The sequence below is a fragment of the Rhinolophus sinicus genome, chromosome 15 (assembly GCF_057876585.1).
Source record: "Rhinolophus sinicus isolate RSI-liver-muscle chromosome 15, RSI-T2T, whole genome shotgun sequence".
Taxonomy (NCBI): Eukaryota; Metazoa; Chordata; class Mammalia; order Chiroptera; family Rhinolophidae; genus Rhinolophus; species Rhinolophus sinicus.
Window position 1 is genome coordinate 117,889,293 of NC_142515.1, and position 19,617 is coordinate 117,908,909.

Here is a 19,617-nt window from a genome sequence, read left to right on the forward strand (position 1 = left end):
TGAGTAGTACAATTTTAATTCAGTTTTCCTTTCTTAAAATGTGTACACATTTTGTTGGCACCCTCTGTGTATCACATATGTTATTAGTTGTTTAATAAGGGGTAATGCCCACCTAAGTAGTTCTTATAAAAGTCTTGATTAGTACTAGTACTTGATTAGTACCAATCACTTAACAGACCTTTGTTTATTTTACTGTGTGCCAGGAGCTGGGGCTATAACGGTGAATAAAACAATACTCCTTGCCCTTTAAAAAAAAAATCTACTTAATTAAATCTGCAATAAATACAATTTTTAAAACTTGTATCACCTACATGTCAAGTTGGTAGTAAGAATTATTATCATAGTAATAGAAAACCACTGACGAGATTTTTTCAAGGCACGATTTTAGTATGTGTAACTAAGTTAACAGTCAGAAATAGATACATACAGTACTGCAAGTAGATTTTTGTTATCTATTATTTTCTCTACTGGATTAAAAATACTAACAGAATCTTTATAAATGTGGATGGAAAATAGTATGTCAAAGGAGAGTCAGCTCTAAAGAACTAGTTTCTATGCAGTAAAATAAATCAAGACTGACTGGATTTCAGCCAGAATGAAGTAGCAGGGGCCCGATCTACTTTCCCACCTGAAAAACAAGGGCGGGGGCAGGGAGACAAAATATATGCAATACTAGTTCTCAAGACACAGGACATCGGATATGAAGGGGACAGTGATCCCTAAGAGATGAGAACCAAGATGAGCCTTACAGTTGCCCCCTCTGCCTGCCTTAAAAGATCATGCAAATCCCAGCACAGGGAAGGGGGACCTAGGTGGAGCCCAGCAGGCACCCTGAGTGGAGGAGAAAGACCTCAGTCTGGGGAGACTTGCCGCTGGACTTCTCTCAATGCAGTATGGGAAAACCAGCAAATGGTAGGGAGGATCTTCTTTTGCTTTCCCACCAAGATTCTTTCTCAGAAGCAGTCTGGCCTTTGTACACATTGTGTTTTAACTCCGCTTCCTTATTTAGAATGCTTCGCTATGTCTAGCTTATCATGGCACTATGTGTGATTCCACAAAATATGACTAAGGATTTCCTATATTAAGTTTCATCCTTTGAGTCGGTCCAGTCAGGCAAATAAGTAACCAGGATCATTCTGCAAAGCACAGGTATGCAGGCTCTATGGTCTAGTCACTTTCTGAACTGGACTCATACATTCTGTCTGAGCAGAAGCTTGCAGGTGACATATAAAGGTCACCCTCACCCCCATCATTACAAAATTCCAGCCAAGAGTTTACCAAACCACGACCACAATGAAGACGAGGAAAATATATTCGCCCTGTTATTGTCAGCCACTAGATTCTGCATGTGGAAAACAGCTTAATAGCTATTAGTCATAGGTGAGCCATATTGAACCAGAATAGGTCAACGAGTTCCTGGGTCAGCAGATGCTTAGGCTTGAGAAAGGCTTGCTCCAGCCAGGGCAGACCCTGCAGCTGCATGACTGCTACTACCTGGTCTCTGGCTTACCTGGTCTCTGGCTTACCTGCTGGCATGACCCAAACCCTCATCCCCCAGGGATCTAGTCACCATGCCCCTCACCGGCTGGAGTGATTTTTCCATGCCCATTTATGATCACAAGCAAAGGAGCAGCTGGAAAACCCAGGTGAATCACTTGGACTCCACACATACTCCTTCCTGCCCCATCATGTAAGAGCAGCCCCCCCTCCTCCTGACGAAGAGTCACTTATCTCCCTCTGCCAGGACAGTGATTTCCCTTCTTCATGGCAGCAATCCCTAGACTTAAAAAAACAAAAATGCCAAGTTGGCAGGCACAGATTATAATTCAATGCAGTGCTTATTGGGTACCATGAGGTGCCCCCTTTGAGGATACAGAATTGTGACCATGCAGAGCCCAGACTCACGGAGATGGGAAGAAAAATGTCTGCTGGTGATTTTATTTCGCTCCGAAGGGTGCTGTACTCTATTAGCCTTCTTCATAACTCTCTGCAGGTCAGGCCCCCTTGGCTAACCACTCCCAGCTTGAGTCATTATAGTTGTAACCCCCTGACTTTGGGCAATTAGGCACTGCCACTTGGCCACTGTCTCAGGGTCTTACCACCCACTGCCATCGGCAAGCTAAGCTTTATAATAGTTTGTTTTTATTATCAGCAGTAGCCTAGAGTCACCACTCAAGTTTTTAGTGACCCTTATGCCCTCCCCATACTCATCAACAACTGTCATTATGACCTTGTTAAACGGTTTGCGCCTGGACCTTTCAGTGGAACACAATCATCTGATGGACCTTTCAGCCAAAGATAAACTCTCCATTTCCAGCGTACCTACTTCCTTCACCCTTTTAATCCTTTTCTCCACCATCTGCCGCAATCATGCTGGCATTTCAACTTTGCTCAGAATTGGCCGTAGCTTTTGCCATGTTTCTAGAAGCCATCCTGGTACTGAGTTCACACCATGTCTAGAGATCCTAGCCGGGGTGCTAAGTCTTATTAATTTAAGATACCTCTCATCCTGCAGCCCAAGGACCCAATGTGGGTGCTGCCATCAGACTATGTTCTGGCATCTTGACCAACACCCTCAGATTCTCGTCGCAAGTGTGCTCCTACCAGCACCTGCCAATTCCTGCTGCTCCTTGGGGGCATAGTGGTCTGTTTCTCCTCTCTTCAGGCCCAGCACCTCTCCAGCTGAGTTTTGCTTAACCCTAATTCTAGGCCTCATAGCCTGGAGACAGGGCAAGTCCTGAAGGGGGCACATGTTGCCTGGGAAAGAGACCTCTGCATTGTCATCCAGCTTGGCTGGGGTGGAGGATGCTCGTCCTTAACAGAGGGGTGGGCTATGACTGCAGGCTCAGAAAGTTCAGCAGTCTGGGAAGTAAAACTTTTCAGAGGCATCCATTCCAACGTGCCCATCTCACTTGTCAGGATCCCAGGTTTTCCCAAACAGTGCCTTGCCTTTGGCAACCATCTTTGAAGTTTATCCATTTAGACTATTAAGTCCTGGGCTTGGTCCTCAGTTCTCTCAGCCCTGCTGCTGCAAGAGATGAAAGCTTTTTCCACGTGTATCCAGAGGCCCTCTGGCTCTCACACCTGGTTTCCATTGCCTGTTATTGCCCTCAGCTGTCCATTATGTGTCTGTAGAGTAAGAATGGCTCAGCAGTAACCTTCCAACACTGTTATCCTCACAGCACAAGTTTTCTCCGTACTTCTGAAATTCCAAACAATCCGATAACGCATTCCTTGCCACCACTCCCTCCCAATTCATTCCCAGTCTAAGCTGTTACAATTAGACCTTGTGCCAGCAACTGTCTGTTCTCCACCTCCACCATGAACGATGGGATCCAGCTGCATAACTTGCACTCTACCACGATATAAACCTGCGCTACCTATTTCACATATTAGACAAAAAAATGAAGCAAATACAAACATGTTGGAATGCTTTCCAAAGTAAATTTAAAACATTAAGAACAAAAAAACTGAATAAAATATCAAAAGTATATAATACTAGATTTATTCAAAAAGAAATAAAATTTCCCGGGTAAAGCATCCATGTAACAATACTGCTTCTGATTCTGTGTCTCTAAAAAATGGCTCTGTGGTCTCCTTTGTCTATACATTTAGGCATTAATAACAGACACTGTTTAGGACACACAATGTGAAGAAATAAATGAGTCAATTGCTAAAATATACATACTATGACTATGTGAGATAACACAAAGATTTAATGAAAATTTAGCATATAACATCTGACTTGTATCCTATGGACATACGAGCAAAAATACAATAATTCATTTTACCCATTACATTTTACAAAATCAGAATGAATTTATAAGCAGTGTTTTTTCATAAAAACAGCAATTTAGTTTCAAACAAATATATTACCATCCTATTATTTTATCCTGTCTAAAAGTAAATCCTAAATATTCTAAAATCAGTAAAAATCCAATCCATGATGCTTCCTTCCTTCAGTTGCTTGGATCCATAAACATCTCACATTTGCAATCATTTTTCTTATGCTATAGGCCTGATTAGCCGTTCCTATAAAAATGCTACGCTCCACGCCTTGCGCCAGTACCTGTGACTAGTCTTTCACACGAGGCTAAGTGACAGGACGTCTGAACACCCACACAGTCCATCAGGCACTTGCCTGGTCCTCAGACAAGGTCACGGTGGGCACGCGGCTCTCCCTAGTTCTCTTGTTCCTCATAGTGAGCATAGCCGCTGGCATAGGTCCTTCCTAAATTCAAATTAGTAAACAAATCTGATGACTCAGCATCCGAATCCTTCCCACCTTCCTCTTCTTCCTCTTCATCGTCCTCTGCTTCATACTCGTCCTCCTCATCATGGTAGCTGGTATCACCGTACTTATCAGATGAAAGGCTCTTCCAGTAGGCATCATACCCAGACGCTCCATCTCCCTCCTCACCTCCAGTCTGCCTGCCAAACTTCAGGGAGCGTGCTACAAGACACAGACAGGTATACGGCGCTTGACTAGTTCCCATTCTCTACATCCTCATTTTTCTCCACAATATATAAAATTACATGACTTGATTGGCTGCTGCTTATTCCCAAATGAAAAAGTAGGCCACATTTTCCTAATTTCCTCACTTAATATTTAATTGGAAAAAAAGGAAACCTTAAAAACAACAATCAGTTCAATCCTGCCTGGAATCTACAAATACACCATATGTAACAAAATAATAAAGATGACAGTGTCACTTCACTAAATCTGGAAGAAGTTAGAAAACAAAGTAAGAACAATAGCACTCTCTAAAAATAAGTTAAATAAGGCATACTAAAAATTAAAATGCCCTTTGTCTGATCAATTATTTTCAAATCACAGAGAGTTGACTCCATATGCCATTACATTTTTCTTAAGAGCAATTTTATAATTCAGACGTCCTAGAAGACAAAGCCTTTCATTTCTTCTGCCTTAGCAGCAACAGTTTAGTGCAAAAAATCAGCAACATCATCAGTCTTACCTCAACGTAGAACTGTATCTCTGATTAAACAAAGTACTGTAAGTCATTCAGAAGTATGGTTCCATTCTGATGTTTGCTAAAAAGTCAAATTCTTTTCAACGAAATTGTGAGCTGCGTTACTATTCACGTATTTGTAGTAGTCTTATTCCTTCATAGAAGTTATGTAAAAACCATGAAACCATTTTCTATAGCAGTGATGTGGTACATGATAAGCACAGCTGCTCAAATTCTACACACCTAAGAACGGCTTCAGAATGAATTCCAACTTTCAAGTACTGAAGATTATCAGCACTTGAATATTAAGGATTTATAGCTACTCAATTATTGAACAAGGAAGCCTCAGCAGAAACAGAAAAATCATTTTTTGATCTTAAATTTCAGTAGTCACTATGTCATTAACTGAGGCAAATGCCAAATACCAGAGAGAATGATGGTATATTTCTCAAGTTAAATTGAGAAATTTTACCCATATATTTCCCAAGGTTGTAAAATTCCACCTCCTTAAGAGAACACATTCATCTTTTCAAACAGAAAGGAGACAAAAACGAAAATAGAGGAAAAAAAGAGATAAATCTCGTGTAAGCACGAGAGCAAAATCCCCCCACTGCTGTTAATAAGAGCCTTACTTGACATGCTAAGATCCTTAGTTTCCTGAGTTTCATGTCCACATTTAGGACAGGGGGGCTGTTTTCCTTTCTCTTGTTTAAACACCTTGCTTCTTGTATGATCATCACAGAAACAAGCCTATATCAGAGAAGTAAAAATAAGCAAGTAAACAAATAATTCAAAAAATACACAAAGACATTCAATATTTCAAGGAAATTTGAAGATACATATTGTTAGGGCAGAGATTAAGAGTTTTCTTGGGACTGGTCACATTCCTGATTTCAGGGTCTTAAGGGAAACGGTCTTTGTCAGGACTCTTCTGAACTGACCTAACATAAGGTAGAAGCTATACATAGAGTATGGCACGTAGACAAAGTGATTCCTTCACACATATACTAGTATTCGCAAAGCCCCTGGTGACATAAAGGTGAGCAGCCTATCTTCCCTCGCATAGCATACAGTCTACCTGGGGACACAGACCAGTGGAGAGACAACTGCAAGACACTGTGCATTGAAAGGGAGTACAGAGGAGAGGCACTAAACCAGATATGGGATTCGGGAAAGACCGCCTGGGCGACATGAAGTCTTAGCTGAGATCTGAAGGAGAATGGGGGTACAGTAAGGCAAGCAAAGATGGAAGAGTGATCTAAGACAGAGGATACAGAATAGACAAAATTGGAGAAGAGCTAGGGGAGATGTAAGGTGGAGTCAGAAATATCACCAACAAGCAGAAAAGTGTTTGTGAGAGGAAGTGAGTCACCTGTACCTCTTTAGTGATCTTTAACAAACAGAAATGCTGGAGACAAGGTCTAGGAAATAAAACATCATAGAAATCTTCACTTTACTCCAACTCTCCTAAGCAAGTGAATTTTGACATTAATTAACATATACTCCCATCATTTTGGTCAGAATGTTCTCCATAAACGAAAGGTATAAAAACACTGAGCTAAGATTTAAGAGACATGTGCACTAGTGTCAACTCTAAAAGAAGCCAACTGGATGACCTCTGGAAAGTCACTAAGCTTTCTCAATGCAATTCCACAATTTCTACAATAAAAGAACTGAACTCAGTAATATTTAAGGATCTTTGCACATTAATTATAGCTATCAGTCATCCAAGGGCTGGCGGTGGAGCATGAGGATTAAAAACAAAATCTAAAAATAAAAAATACGCGAATATACCTTACAACGGAGACAGGAATGCTGACCGAGCCGATTGCATGAAACACCTGTGGGGGGAAACACATAATGTCCAGATTCAAACTCTGAATGAAAATAGTATTTTCCACAGATTTGTACTTGAAGTACTTATCTTAGATCAATCATAAGACAGTTTTTTTTCTGTCTTATAACCTGGAGGATATATAAAAATGAGATTGAATACCCTGACAGAAGGAAGGAAACCAACAACTGCTATATTCTTTGAGATGTTCCTTTAATCTGAGAATTTCTATACAAATTTTGCAAGAATTATACATATAACATATAATATATATATTATATTATATCTATGTATATACACATATATATATACATATATATATATATATATACACACATATATGACTTATCAACTTTAAATTTATAACTCAATATAGGGATCAGCACTTCATACCAAAATAAGAACCAATTTCAAAAGAATATCTGGGGAATTTCAGTCTTTCCCATGATGTTATCTACCTTTTAATAAGGGCTTTCTAAGTGCCAGGTGTCATTCTAATTAACGCTTTTCTTTATATAGAATATACAAGTAGAATTCAAGTTATGTTTAACTCCAAGACTTGAACTTTTGAGAAACAAGAGTAGAAATAAAATGTCAGCAACACTGGTTCTCAAACTGGAAGATAAATGAGAATGATGTCTGAGGTTAAAGACACATGCCCAGCACCACATTCTTAAAGACAGACTCCAGGGATTAGGCCTGAGCACCTGTATTTTTTAAAAACCTCACAGATGTTCTTGATGCACACTCCTATCTAAGAATTACTGGAAATAAATTAGGGGTGGTATCACTTACCTGGGGGACGTGTGTGTGTGTGTGTGTGTGTGTGTGTGAGAGAGAGAGAGAGAGAGAGAGACAGACAGACAGACAGACAGACAGACAGACAAGAGAAAGACAGAGAGAGACAAGTGAGGTAGGAGGCTTGTTACAGTAACCTGGAGGTGAAAATGACATTTAGTATTCAGGATAATCCAAGAAAACGAAGAACTGACCCAACCAAAGTGCCACTGATACCCCGTTGAAAAAAACAAATGGACGTGTTACGCATTTTTTCTACACACAGAAAATAGATATTGAGTTAAATTACAGTCCATGAGAGGCTGCACGAAAAACTGGATTCCTCTTACGTGAAGTTTAACAATTAGACTAGTAAGAAACGTGGGTATAAAGAATGTCTGATATGTATAGACTTACATTTAAATGTTTCCGCCTCTAAAACCTGGCAGCTGGCTTGATGTTCGAACTGATCATCTTCACAGAGAAAGTTATGGCAAAAAGAACAACTGAATATTCTGCCTCCTGTTGGATTAAAAACAAAACCCACAAATGTAAATATGGTCAACTTCAATTTAAAAAACTCATTATCTATCAAACTGTTCAAGAAAGGATGGCACGTTATTTCACATTTACACCTAAAAGACACAGATTTTGTTCTTGTCAAGGCTACAATGGACACGGTCACAACGCACCATACAAAAGTGGATCCCCATACATCATACTCCCCCTGCTCACACCCTGCTGTCGCCTAAGGCCCGTCCCCGCCTGTTCTGATAAACAGTACTAGCACTATGACTGCTGGTGTAAGTCCCTTTTCCAATAACTGAAGCAGTGCCAGGAGTTAGGGCTGACGGTATCCTGAAAAACTCGTAGAAAGAGCTCGCAGAGTGTTTCAAAGTCAGCCTTCGCGTGTGGCCGAGCTCACTGCCCGCATGTTGTTCGTCACTTACCGTGCTCCCAGACTCCTCGTTCGCACTCCACACACTCGGCCTCAGTGAGAGGGCAGGCACAGGCGTGTGTACTGAGACATTTCCTACCGTGACAAACCCATGCTTCACAGAAGTCACAGATTGCACCCTGCAACCAACGAACACGGAAAATTAATCTTTGTCACTGGACTGGCTGCAACCACTGTTTACTAGTAACCATCAAAACTGTGTAAGTTTAGTAACATCAGCCCTCAGTGACAGTGGGTGGCTTCACTGAAGAAAAAAATGTTACTGTTTACTCCAAGCCAAAATTAAATAGAGTTCTCTGAAAACTACTCTTCCTACAGGTATTTATAATACACAGACCTTAGCTAGAAATCAAAAGAAAAAGGAGCAAGGGGGAAACTACACTTACCCTGATATTAATCACTGACGTAAGTCAAGAAGCTGGAAGTGTAGCCTTCAAACTGAATTGTAATTCAAGTATAGAGTCCACAGTTTAAGTATTCTTGTCTATGGCAATTCTAGTAACTGAATTGAATTTTTTCAGTATTAATATTTCTGACTTAATAAAATTCCTTCTTAACTGTAATTTATAAAATAATCACTCATGTAACTTTTCTAGAATAATTGAGAGAAAATATTAAACTTCTGTCAGCATATTTTTTCTTTTAAGGCAACTTATGCTTTAAATCAATTAATGTTTCTTTGAGGAAAAAATTAAAAGTAAGACATACAGAACTAAAGGACAGCATAAGACTCTCCAATTCTATATTGAGACAGGATGGTAAGACTACACTTTTCCGTAACACAACATCAACAGTGTTAAGAGCTAGAAAGAATCTTAAGGAAATGGACCGAACGGTCTTTCCTTCACAGATGAGAGACAGGGGCCTGATACTAAGTCCAAATCCCAGAGCTACATTACAGAGGAGCCAAGATTTACGTCCCGGTCCTCTGAATCTCAATTCAGTGTTCTACCGTGGAAGGCTCTGTAATACTAAAACTAGTATCCAGCAAAGAGGAAAAACGGTTTTTGATTTGTACAAGTAGACTGTCAGTGTAGAGAGCAAACCCGCAAACCTGTCTCTTGGATCACTCAGGGTTCCAGCAACAGAGAGAGAGCACACCAAACTGGGTAATCCAGGAGAGTTTGAAGGAGACAATACAAAGGACTGGGAAAGGCTTAGGAAAAACATTAAGGGATGATGCAGTTCCCACCCCTGGGCCTGAGGGGAGGAAGTTACCAGAACCCCGAGAGAGAGCCATATGGAGAGGATTACCTGGCCATATGGGGAGGAACTGTGTCCAAATCAGGATGACCCACTAGAGAGTGAGCTGGGAGAATAAACCACCAGATCACATTCTCCTCCCACCTTCAGGTCTCCTGCCAGAGTCTTCCAAGGCAAAGCAGGATGGAGAAGAGTGAAGGAGAGGGAATCTCGACAGGCAAAAACAGATGTCCAGAGAATCACTTTTCTAGAATTTATAGCTAATGGTTCTACTTAAATGTCTTCTTTTATAAAGACATTTATAAAAGACATTTATTAAAAACATGTCTTCTTTTATCATTCACCCTCATACAACTCGGTAAATTTAAAAAAAAAAAAGGTGTCTGGTAAATTTAGACATAAACAAGCTACCAAGGAAGATTACTGTTGCCACACGGCAGCCTACCTGTCTCCTCATACCTGCCCCTGAAGCAAGGAGAGTCTGTGAGACGGATCCTTTCAGGGACTTTGCTTTACCTTTGTGCTTATACCTTATGTCTCCCTGTTTGGCCCCAGAAAGACAGTTGGTCAGCCAATGACGAGTAAGATTCCCCGGGGGGGAAGGGGGGGCGGGCACGGGGGACAACCCAAGCCATGCAGACCCACGTGGAGACCAACAGGAGAACCCACGGGGTTGACAGAAGTGGGCACAGCCCCCAATCCTCCCCCGGCTAAGGAGAGCCTCTGCCTCTGTGACTGCATCCCTCCCCACAACCTGCAGGGGAAGTGACTCAATGATGTGCTCTCCATCTATTCATATGCATAAAGGTTTTGTCCCTTGGGGAAACACATACATCCTGAGACTTACGTTCAGCTGCCTGCAGGCAAGGGTGATTGGCTTGAATTGGTTTCCTACTATAATGTATGGGATTCACAGATCTTGAGATTGACAAGCTTTATCTCCTTTACTTCCCCACCTAACTAATAAAAGCCGTGTGATTAGGAGCTCAGTCCTTGAGGCTGAAGTCCCTTGGCCCGCTTCACTCTATTCTTGGCTACTGTCTTTCTTAACCCTGCGCCACCCTCCTCGCTCCCCACAACTCTTGCCGCTGGAGACAAGACAGATTACAATGGTTTTGAATTTACAAGACGATTATGAATAATGTTAATTCCTTGATTCTGTAAGATATGCACACGTGAAACGTATAGTAAAAAGGTCTGCCTCATGATGCAAAGTATATTCTTGGAAAGTTACTATAAATAAGACAGCCTGCTTGACGTAAAATAGTATTACTTTCCTTGTGGACTGAAATTTGGACCTGAGCATAAAATCAATCATACAGAATACAGAGTAAAACTGGTTGAAAGAATAACATTTTTTTTAGTGAAAAAGAGAGCAAAATGTATCACACAATGCAATTCTTTTTATTATTTAAAACGATGAATTTCCTTAGAAAATTCTACATGTAATGAAGAAATTATATATAACTTTATGTTAAGTAGGTATGCTTTTTTGAAACATAAAGCTTTAAAAATCTATTAATCCTAGTTTCTTTTGGAACTAGGTTACTTATTTAACCGAAAGCTTAAACCTTGGTTAAGCAGGGCTTTCAGCACAGTACATGATATACTATGTATGAAGTCTAATTATGACACATTAGAAAGGTACTATTGACAAAAGAATTTTTGTTTAAGTCAACATTAAATAAGTTTCTATTCCTTGTATGTTTCCCAATAAGAAAAAGGAAGCAGTCAAAAACAAATGGGCAATAAAGGAAAATCACACAAAGAACATGCCATAGATAATCCAGGTAACTCCAGATTGATTGAACCAAGGGACAAAGCAGTGCTATTATATAGTTATAAAATATAACGGTTATAAAAAAAAAACCATTGATCACAATGACTTTCCCTTGTCCTTGGAAACCTACTAGTCTAAAAGACGATGACAAGAAGCTTACCACCATTGCAAGGCCAGTACTGTATACTCCAGCATGCTTTATGACACAGTCTGAAGACTTCATCATGCATTTGGTTTTCCCTAGTAAAGAAACAAATTTGCACTATTAGTCTTGCAAAGTAGTACATGCACGTATTCATTCATTCCTCTTTTTATCTAACCTAAGTTCTTATGGAAATGATTTCAAATGGATAGAAATCAGCATTGTTTACTGCGCACATAAAAAAAAAAGTAAAACTGTATCACTGGGATCTCATTATCTTTGTCAGATCTTTTGAGATTAGAAATTTATTAATAAGTCTGTAAAAATGTATTGCACAATAAAGTTATTCATATCTGTAGTAAAACCAGAAATTGCAAGTTATACTTCATAACTTAACCATCATTATAGCAGCATAAAATCTTGTGAATTTTCAGATGAATTAAAACAGATTTTCAAAAGCTATGCTTTAAAGTGAATTTAACATTTTACAATTCACAATAAAAACAGACTGGTGTAAAGTTATTGCTTATTTCTTTCCACAGACCATCTCAAGCCAAACCAAACCAAATAATGGTTATGCATCTTATCTGGTTCATTTTTTTAGTTTATCCCTGTGTAAAAATTTACAAACGCAGCCACCAAGTAAACATCTCCAACAGTATTTTCAAATAGTCCCCCCATGAGCACAAAAACAACAATATAGTGACAGAGCTAAAAATCGCCATACAGCCACAAAAGCTTTGATCTCGTAGCAAATTACCAACCCGAAACACTGTCGGGAAGTTTACTTATCACATACTATGTGAAGGTTAACGGTGACATACTATTCAACCATCTCAGTCTCCACAAAGTGGAAGATGAAAGAAACAGAAGATACTCAATTTTCCATTATCTTGATTACCTGAGGAACAAAGCTAGACAACAGGAAATGGGAAGAAAGAGAAACTAGAAATGAGAGGTAGCAGCTACCCAACTGTTCCATGTCTAACAGTACAAGAATCAGTAAGTGGGAAATACATCTACGGATAGCACTACAAAATTTAAGCCCAGAAACACTGACATTATAGCAAAGTCCTAGCAAGAACTTAATCTTCTCCATAGTCTATTTTCTCACTCTATATTCACTCCTTTTATAAAATAAGGATATAAAAATTGGCAGATGAGTGATCTAGCTAAGCCAGTTTTCTCTTTATCATTAATGATAAACCTCAACGTTGTCTTCTTTGAAAGCTAGAACTAAGCTAGAAATGTTCAGGGATATCGCCCTAAACATTCCTAACTTTCTGCAATGTTAACATACATTAATACATTTAAATGAATACATCCCAAACTGTGTTCCACCTGAAAACTACTATCCCATAACCAAAAGGGATATTGGTTCAAATAAAAGTTTGGGGTATAAATCCAGAGTGAACAAAATGAATCAGGTTTCTTTATTTACTGGAGGTCTTCAGAAACTTTGACATACATTATATATGTAATAGAAATCTCCCAGGTGGGAAGGAGGGGATGAAACGTGAGGTATTTCTCATATGTATGCACCACTTGTATCTCAAGTATTCTGAGGAAGACTATTTAAGAAACACCAATCTTGTTGTTTTATAAATTACCATCTAATTTCATCTAGTCTAATCTCTTGGGAATCCATGTGAGGAAATTCACGAGTCACATGCTAATGCCAAACAGAAAAACAAGTGATTGTAAAAGTGAGCACCAGGTAAATGTGGAATAAAATTATTCCCAATGGTCTAACATACTGCAGGTAGTATCAGCATTAATCAAAATTTAGAAAAGTAAACAAATGGATATCGACAAGACTAAGGTAGTATAATTAAAAATTCAGGATCACCAAGAGTTACTAGTTTGAAATCTGATCTTTCAATATGTAAAACAACCTAAGCTGTATCTTAACCATTTTCTAGCATTGTATCAAAGACACAAAAATCAAGACCTGATAGTGTTTTGCTAGGCCAAATAACATTCTGTTATTTTATTACTGTTAAAGTGTAACATTATTATAAACAAAAATGATAAACCCCGTTTCATATTGATTAACCGCCAGACAAATGTTGGATAAAGGGCAGGTGTCCTTAGTTACCAGATACTTACCACACTGTGCACAGATTGGTAACTTCTGTACAGAATTACAGAAATAGCAAAACGCTCTATTCTTCTGCCGCCTTGTCATGAAAAATAAAATTTTAAAATACAGTCAATACCAGATAAAAGATCAGAGGGTCTATATTATATCATTCTACATAGATAGGAAAAAAAATAAAAATTTACCTCTGACACTTGTCACATTCCTGTAAAATATAAAAACACAATTAATTTTCTCCTGGCTGAAAACTGTTAAGTTTACTTACATTATAAAGAGTATGCTGTTCTTCATGTTAAAATCTAAGTGACACTTCCCCAAACCCCCCATCTTCACCCATGTATATAAGCACCTACACATAAGAAAGGTAGGCTCTTGGGTATAGCACACTAGAGAAAGAAGTGGCATTTTCATCATAAAAAAGGCTACACACAGTGGTAGTATGTTTTGTTTTGTTATAATGAATCGGAAATAATACAGACTATAGACACAAGAAAGAGAGAATACAATATGATGAAGCGCACAGAAAATCCAGAATCTGAAACACGGCATCCAAAATTCTCAACAATCTGGTCCCTAACCACTTTTCAAACCTTGCTGGCCTATTCTCTTTAGATTCAAGTCACTATTTGTCAGCCATTTTCAAAATATGTCCTGCACTCTCTTTTCAACGCCTTATTTGTTCTAATACGTTTCCCTGAAAAGTCCCTCCTCATAATCTTTACCTGTTGGAAGTTGGGATGATCCTACCTCCTGTGAACTTCCCCCATCCAAACACTCTATCACCTCAGTCCTATGGGACATCTACAGCAACACTTCCAAAGTCCGGCCCTCATTATGCGTACTTATGTATGTCGTTTCTTGTTTTGTCTGCCCCATACCCCTCCTCTCTAGAAATGACCCTGACACACAGAAAGGAGACCCTATTGTCCCATCTGTGCTCCCCCAACCCCCACCCCAGCTATCAACAGTCCTGGGCTGGGTACTCGCCAAGTCTAAAGTATCAGACTTCTTTCTCTAAGGGCAACGAGATGTGAGACATGCCAGCTAGCAGCACCTAGGAGCCCCAAAAAAGGAGTAAGATAACTTGAAAAAATGGTACCAATAAGCAAAAAGAAGCAAAACCCACAGATGGAACTATAAGGTGTTCCAGGTTCCAGCCGTCCCTGTATCCCAGCTACATCTTGGCCCTTCCCAACTATACAAGTTAGTCCACTATTCATTCAATAAACTCTATTTCTCCCCAGTTATTTGTTGGATTTGTCATTTATAAATAAAGTGTTTACCTGTGTCATCCATCTATATACCCCCTGCAGTGCCTAAACTGTACCTGGAACACAGGAGATGCCCAATAGTTTGTGGAATTAACTCATAACGCATCTCATGTGTTTGATAAAACAAAAGACAAAAAAAGAGGAATAGAAAAGGTAGAGAGGAGAGGAAACAGACAAATGTGGGACACTCAGAGAAACACAGTCAAACAAAGAGGTAATGATGACCTAAATAATCTCTTGCTTTTCACAACTTTAACCAAAGCAGTCCAGAAATGATCAGGACGAACCCACTCAGCATAGGGAAATAAGGTAGTAAAATAGGAAACCAAAAGAGACGTCAAGAAAAGCGGCAAGTTTAAAAAAGAGAAATGAAATGAGTTAAGAATTGCTAAATGATGAAAAGCTCCAATAGGACAAACTGAATTAAGGCACAGAAGGTTAGGGAAGCTGGAAAATTCGTCGCACTGATCCTAGTATGTATTCTTGGTCAATATCTATTTATCACCAACAGTAGCCAATGTAATATGGTAGGTAGGTTTTATAAATAACAAAATCAAACAAAAATCATTGCTACTTAGTGTTAACAAAAACAATGGATATGCCACTAACAGATTACAAATTCAGTAAATATATGCAGCAACACTGTTTTCACTAAAATTTTATTCAGGTGTTTTTCAGATAACTATTATATAGTTTTTCAACTATCAACTGATACCAAAAAAAGCTGTTACCATTGAAGCGTTGCATGGGTGTTTAGCCAAATCTATGGTGCTTCTTGATGCTCTTAGCTGTTTTTCACGTTCTCTGCGGTTCTCTGCCTTCTTTCTAGCACCCGTCTTTTTTTTAGGCATTTTCCCCCCTTTCTACACAAGAGAACAGAGAAGATATAATTGCCTGATTGCATTTGCTATTTTAAATAAACTTAGAAATTTATTCTCATTAAATTTTAAACTCAACACTGTGATTTTGATGGTTAAGCAATTTTAAGCCTTTATGAAACATTAAGCACACATTATCCCAAATGAAATAGATGACTTTTAAAATAAGGCACTATTTGCACTACAAACAATTCTAGCAAATGTAAACACCAAAAAAAAAAAAAAAAAAAATTCTAAAAGCAAATCGTTTTCTTTCCCACTGGGAAAAAATAGTTTTTTCTGACATTAAGCATCCTTTAACAATTACTCTGTAACAAGTTTTCTAAAAATTACTAGGCAGATATCGTTAACAATGAAATCATTAAGAAGTATATTATGGAAGGTAGTGTGGAAGTTCTTCAAAAAATTTAGAATAGAATTACCATATGATACAGCAATCCCTCTCCTGGGTATTTACCCCAAAAATCTGAAAACATGTGTCCATAAAGACATATGTGCTCCAATGTTCATTGCAGATTTATTTACAGTGGCCATGACATGAAAACAACCAATGTGTTCTTCAACAGATTGGACAAAGAAGATGTGGTATATATACACAATGGAATACTACCGTGCCATAAAAAAGGATGAAATAGTACCATCTGCGACAACATGGATGGATCTTGGAATTGTTATGCTGACCAAAATAAGTCAGACAGAAAAAGTAGAGAACCATATGATTTCACTGACATGTGGTATATAAAACTGAAAACAAATGAACAAGACAAACAAATGAAGAAACAAAAATTCATAGACACAGACAATAGTTTAGTGGTTACCAGAGGTTAAGGGGGTAGGGGGGGTAGTAGATGAGGGTAAAGGGGATCAAATATATGGTGATGGAAAGAGAACTGACTGTGGGTGGTGAACACACAATGCAATATATGGTGATGTATTACAGAATTGTACATCTGAAATCTATGTAACTTTACTAACAACTGTCACTCCAATAAACTTTAATTTAAAGAAAATAAAGGACATTGAAAAATGAAAAAAGTATGTTATTAATATTGACCCACTATCACTTTTTGAGCTATATATTCAGATGACCTGATGCTGCCAAGACTTGAAGTATAACAAATCATATTTTTCCTACTATCTAAATAAAACATCTAATAGTCAAGTCAAATGACAACACTAACTACAAAGCCTAACTATTCTCTGTTGAAAGATGTTAACGGTATAATAGTTGATTTGACTCTGAAAGCTGCCCTTCTCTCTACTTGCAGTGAGCATATAGTACATTAAGTTTTAACGAGAAGGGTAGGTTCTGCGACTAAGTGAAACGAAAGGACCCATAACAAAACCAGGTTTACTACTGGCTAATTGATATAAAGAAGAGTTAAGTTCCTAGCCATCTCATCAACATGATAACGAAATGATTTGAAAGAAACATTATAGCAGGACCTGCTGTAATTTTTAACAAGTTCAAATATGTTTAAGAGTATATATTTACAGCATATATTAATGACTTTAAAACCGACTTTTATCACTTTGTTGAAAGAACTACCACATTTAGTAAAACAAGATTTTTTACTAAATAACTCATTTTAATTTGGCTTTTCATCAGTCTGAAAACTACAAGTTCCTAAAGGATTCCAGCTCTATCTTTCTTGACAAAGTTTGCCTCCTAGCCCTGCCTGGAATATATTAGGCGCCCAATAAATGAAGAGATACACTAATGAAATGAGCCCATGTGCTTGCTTTGAAAGCTGAACCGGATATTCTTAACATTCTTCAAAAATATGTATTTTTAAAGTCTTTTCTAAGAGTGATGTTCAAAATCAACTGTTGAAATTCCTAAAAAGACACCAGACTTCTAGGCCCTACTCAAAATATACACATTCTAAACCTCCAAGGATAGGCTCAAGTTTCACTGGTGACTGTGACCCACAATCTCCCTGAAGACAGAAACCTTCTTATTCAAAGCCAAAGCGTGCCCATGACATGTGGGGAGTGTTCCAAGAAAGCACACCTTGAACAGATTTGTATTTCTTATTCAAAAGGGCAATTGCAATACAGCAAAATCATACAGCAGCTTGTACTTGAAACAATACGAAGGTCACTCCAAGTTTTCCTACTTTGGGTTTCAACTCTTACGTTAGACCATCCAATCAAAAACCCAGTGGTTGGAAGTCAAAAATACGGGCAAATTAAGCCATGAAGTTTAGTAGGTGGTTGGTCACTTATAAGTAACGTCCAAGGCCACCAGATCCCCCTTCCGGTATTTAAATGGACATAACCTACAGGGTGAAAAACGTCTGTGTACTGCTGTGGCCAAAGGGGCTCGGAAAAGAATCACGGGGTGATCATACGGATGAATTTTCTGCGTCCCCAGGGGTGAATCTGCTGAGAAAGTTGAGCCTCAATTTTTCTCCATTTTGTCTTGGGAATTTAGAGGGTAAATTCTTTTTTTCAGCCTTATATGGGTTTAAGCCCTTCGCCAGTAACGCTCCGACTTCCTCAGGACGCGGCTCGTGTCACCAAATGAGGAAACACGCACAGGGTCACTGCGGCTTTGGAGGGAAAACTTGCAGTCGGGGGACCCCGAGGGGTGGAGGGGGCGTCCGGAGACTCGGCGGAGGTGCCACGCGGCTCGGGGAACCGACGGCCGACACCCGCCCGCAGAACGCCCGCCCTCGCGCGCGCTCCGGGCCGACGTCGCTCACCCTCGCGGGGAGGTCGGGCTCTCTCCGGGGGCAGAGGGACAGGGAATGGCGTGATGCCGGCCCGCGGCGACAGCAAATCCAGCTCGGGAACCGCGACTCGGGGAAGGAAGCTACTAACACCCAAGGAAGGCGGACGGAGTCAGTTTCCGACGCTAGGAGCCGGACCGGATGTCCTCTTACGACAGCAGCGTCCTTACGGCAGCACGTCGACAGGAAAGGATCCGCCCACTTCTGTTCGCTCCGCCCCTACGAGGGGCGGGCGCTCTCAATCCCTTAGGACAGGATCTCCTAGGAAGAAGGATGCTAGAGAAAAGAGGAAGAACAATGGAAAAGCAGGAGGAAAGGAAATGCGAAGGCCCCCTCAATCTTATTTCTTCGGAAAAGGAGAAATCTAAAGGAAGAGAAAATTATGAAAGGGAGAGGTCAATAAACTCACAAACTTGGTACTGTATCAGTTGGTACTCAGAGAAGTCTTGCATAAATTCTTTTGGAAACTTTCTGCTACCTACATCCTGACATCCCACTTTTCGTGTTTTCTGCACAAGCAGTGATTTTAGTTGCCTGTTGAAGTTATGTCCTAGCCTCCTTTGCCTTCTGTTTCCACTGTGCTCTTTGGAATGCCATTCTTTTGTGAACAAATTCTCCCACTTTCTGGGCTTCTGGTGTGTGCTTCCCTGTCCTTAACCGAAACCTAACATCCTCTCCCTTGCAAAGACTGCTTTAAAAGTCCGAAGCGAAAGTCTGAAGAGAAGTGCTCGTTTCCCCACATTTCTTTTATCTCTTGGTTAGGAGGTAGAGTCAGTCCCCTTGCTCCCCAGTGCCTCGCTCAGATCATTCTCTCTCCTTTTTATGTAGCTGTGCCACTTTTTATCCTTCATTGTTGCCATTTTTTTTATCCGCTCCTATTGATGGAAAACTTTGGAACCTAACTTTCAACTTCTGCCATCACTCAGAGTTGCATTAACATCCAAATGGAAGACCCATTCTCTTGGGTT

The 19,617-nt window shown here is 39.5% G+C and overlaps 1 protein-coding gene across 2 annotated transcripts; it reads right to left on the reverse strand.

The window, feature by feature from the left end:
* Positions 1-3,482: 3,482 nt before the first annotated feature.
* On the reverse strand, positions 3,483-18,802 carry NOAZFP (nucleolar atypical zinc finger). Of its 2 annotated transcripts, none has more exons than XM_019730797.3 (10): positions 18,623-18,802; positions 15,768-15,899; positions 13,951-13,970; positions 13,774-13,844; positions 11,683-11,762; positions 8,532-8,658; positions 7,999-8,103; positions 6,765-6,811; positions 5,603-5,720; positions 3,483-4,453 (listed from the first exon to the last, which is right to left on the reverse strand). In XM_019730797.3, exons 2-10 carry the CDS (start codon positions 15,885-15,887, stop codon positions 4,182-4,184), a joined length of 960 nt encoding a protein of 319 aa, XP_019586356.2. In that variant the 5' UTR covers positions 15,888-15,899; positions 18,623-18,802; the 3' UTR covers positions 3,483-4,181. The 2 variants fall into 2 exon arrangements, with proteins under 2 accessions (XP_019586356.2, XP_088648725.1); XM_088792599.1 differs by having other exon boundaries at positions 18,201-18,737.
* Between the last annotated feature and the right edge of the window lie 815 nt (positions 18,803-19,617).

Excerpts from the sequence above, each read along its gene's own strand:
- NOAZFP (XM_019730797.3), bottom strand. The coding sequence starts at position 15,887 with ATGCCTAAAAAAAAGACGGGTGCTAGAAAGAAGGCAGAGAACCGCAGA. Across the intron at positions 8,659-11,682 it reads GTACTGGCCTTGCAATGGTG|GGTGCAATCTGTGACTTCTG; the intron begins GTAAGCTTCTTG and ends CGTTGGTTGCAG. Across the intron at positions 6,812-7,998 it reads AGAGGCGGAAACATTTAAAT|GTGTTTCATGCAATCGGCTC; the intron begins GTAAGTCTATAC and ends TTCCCCCCACAG.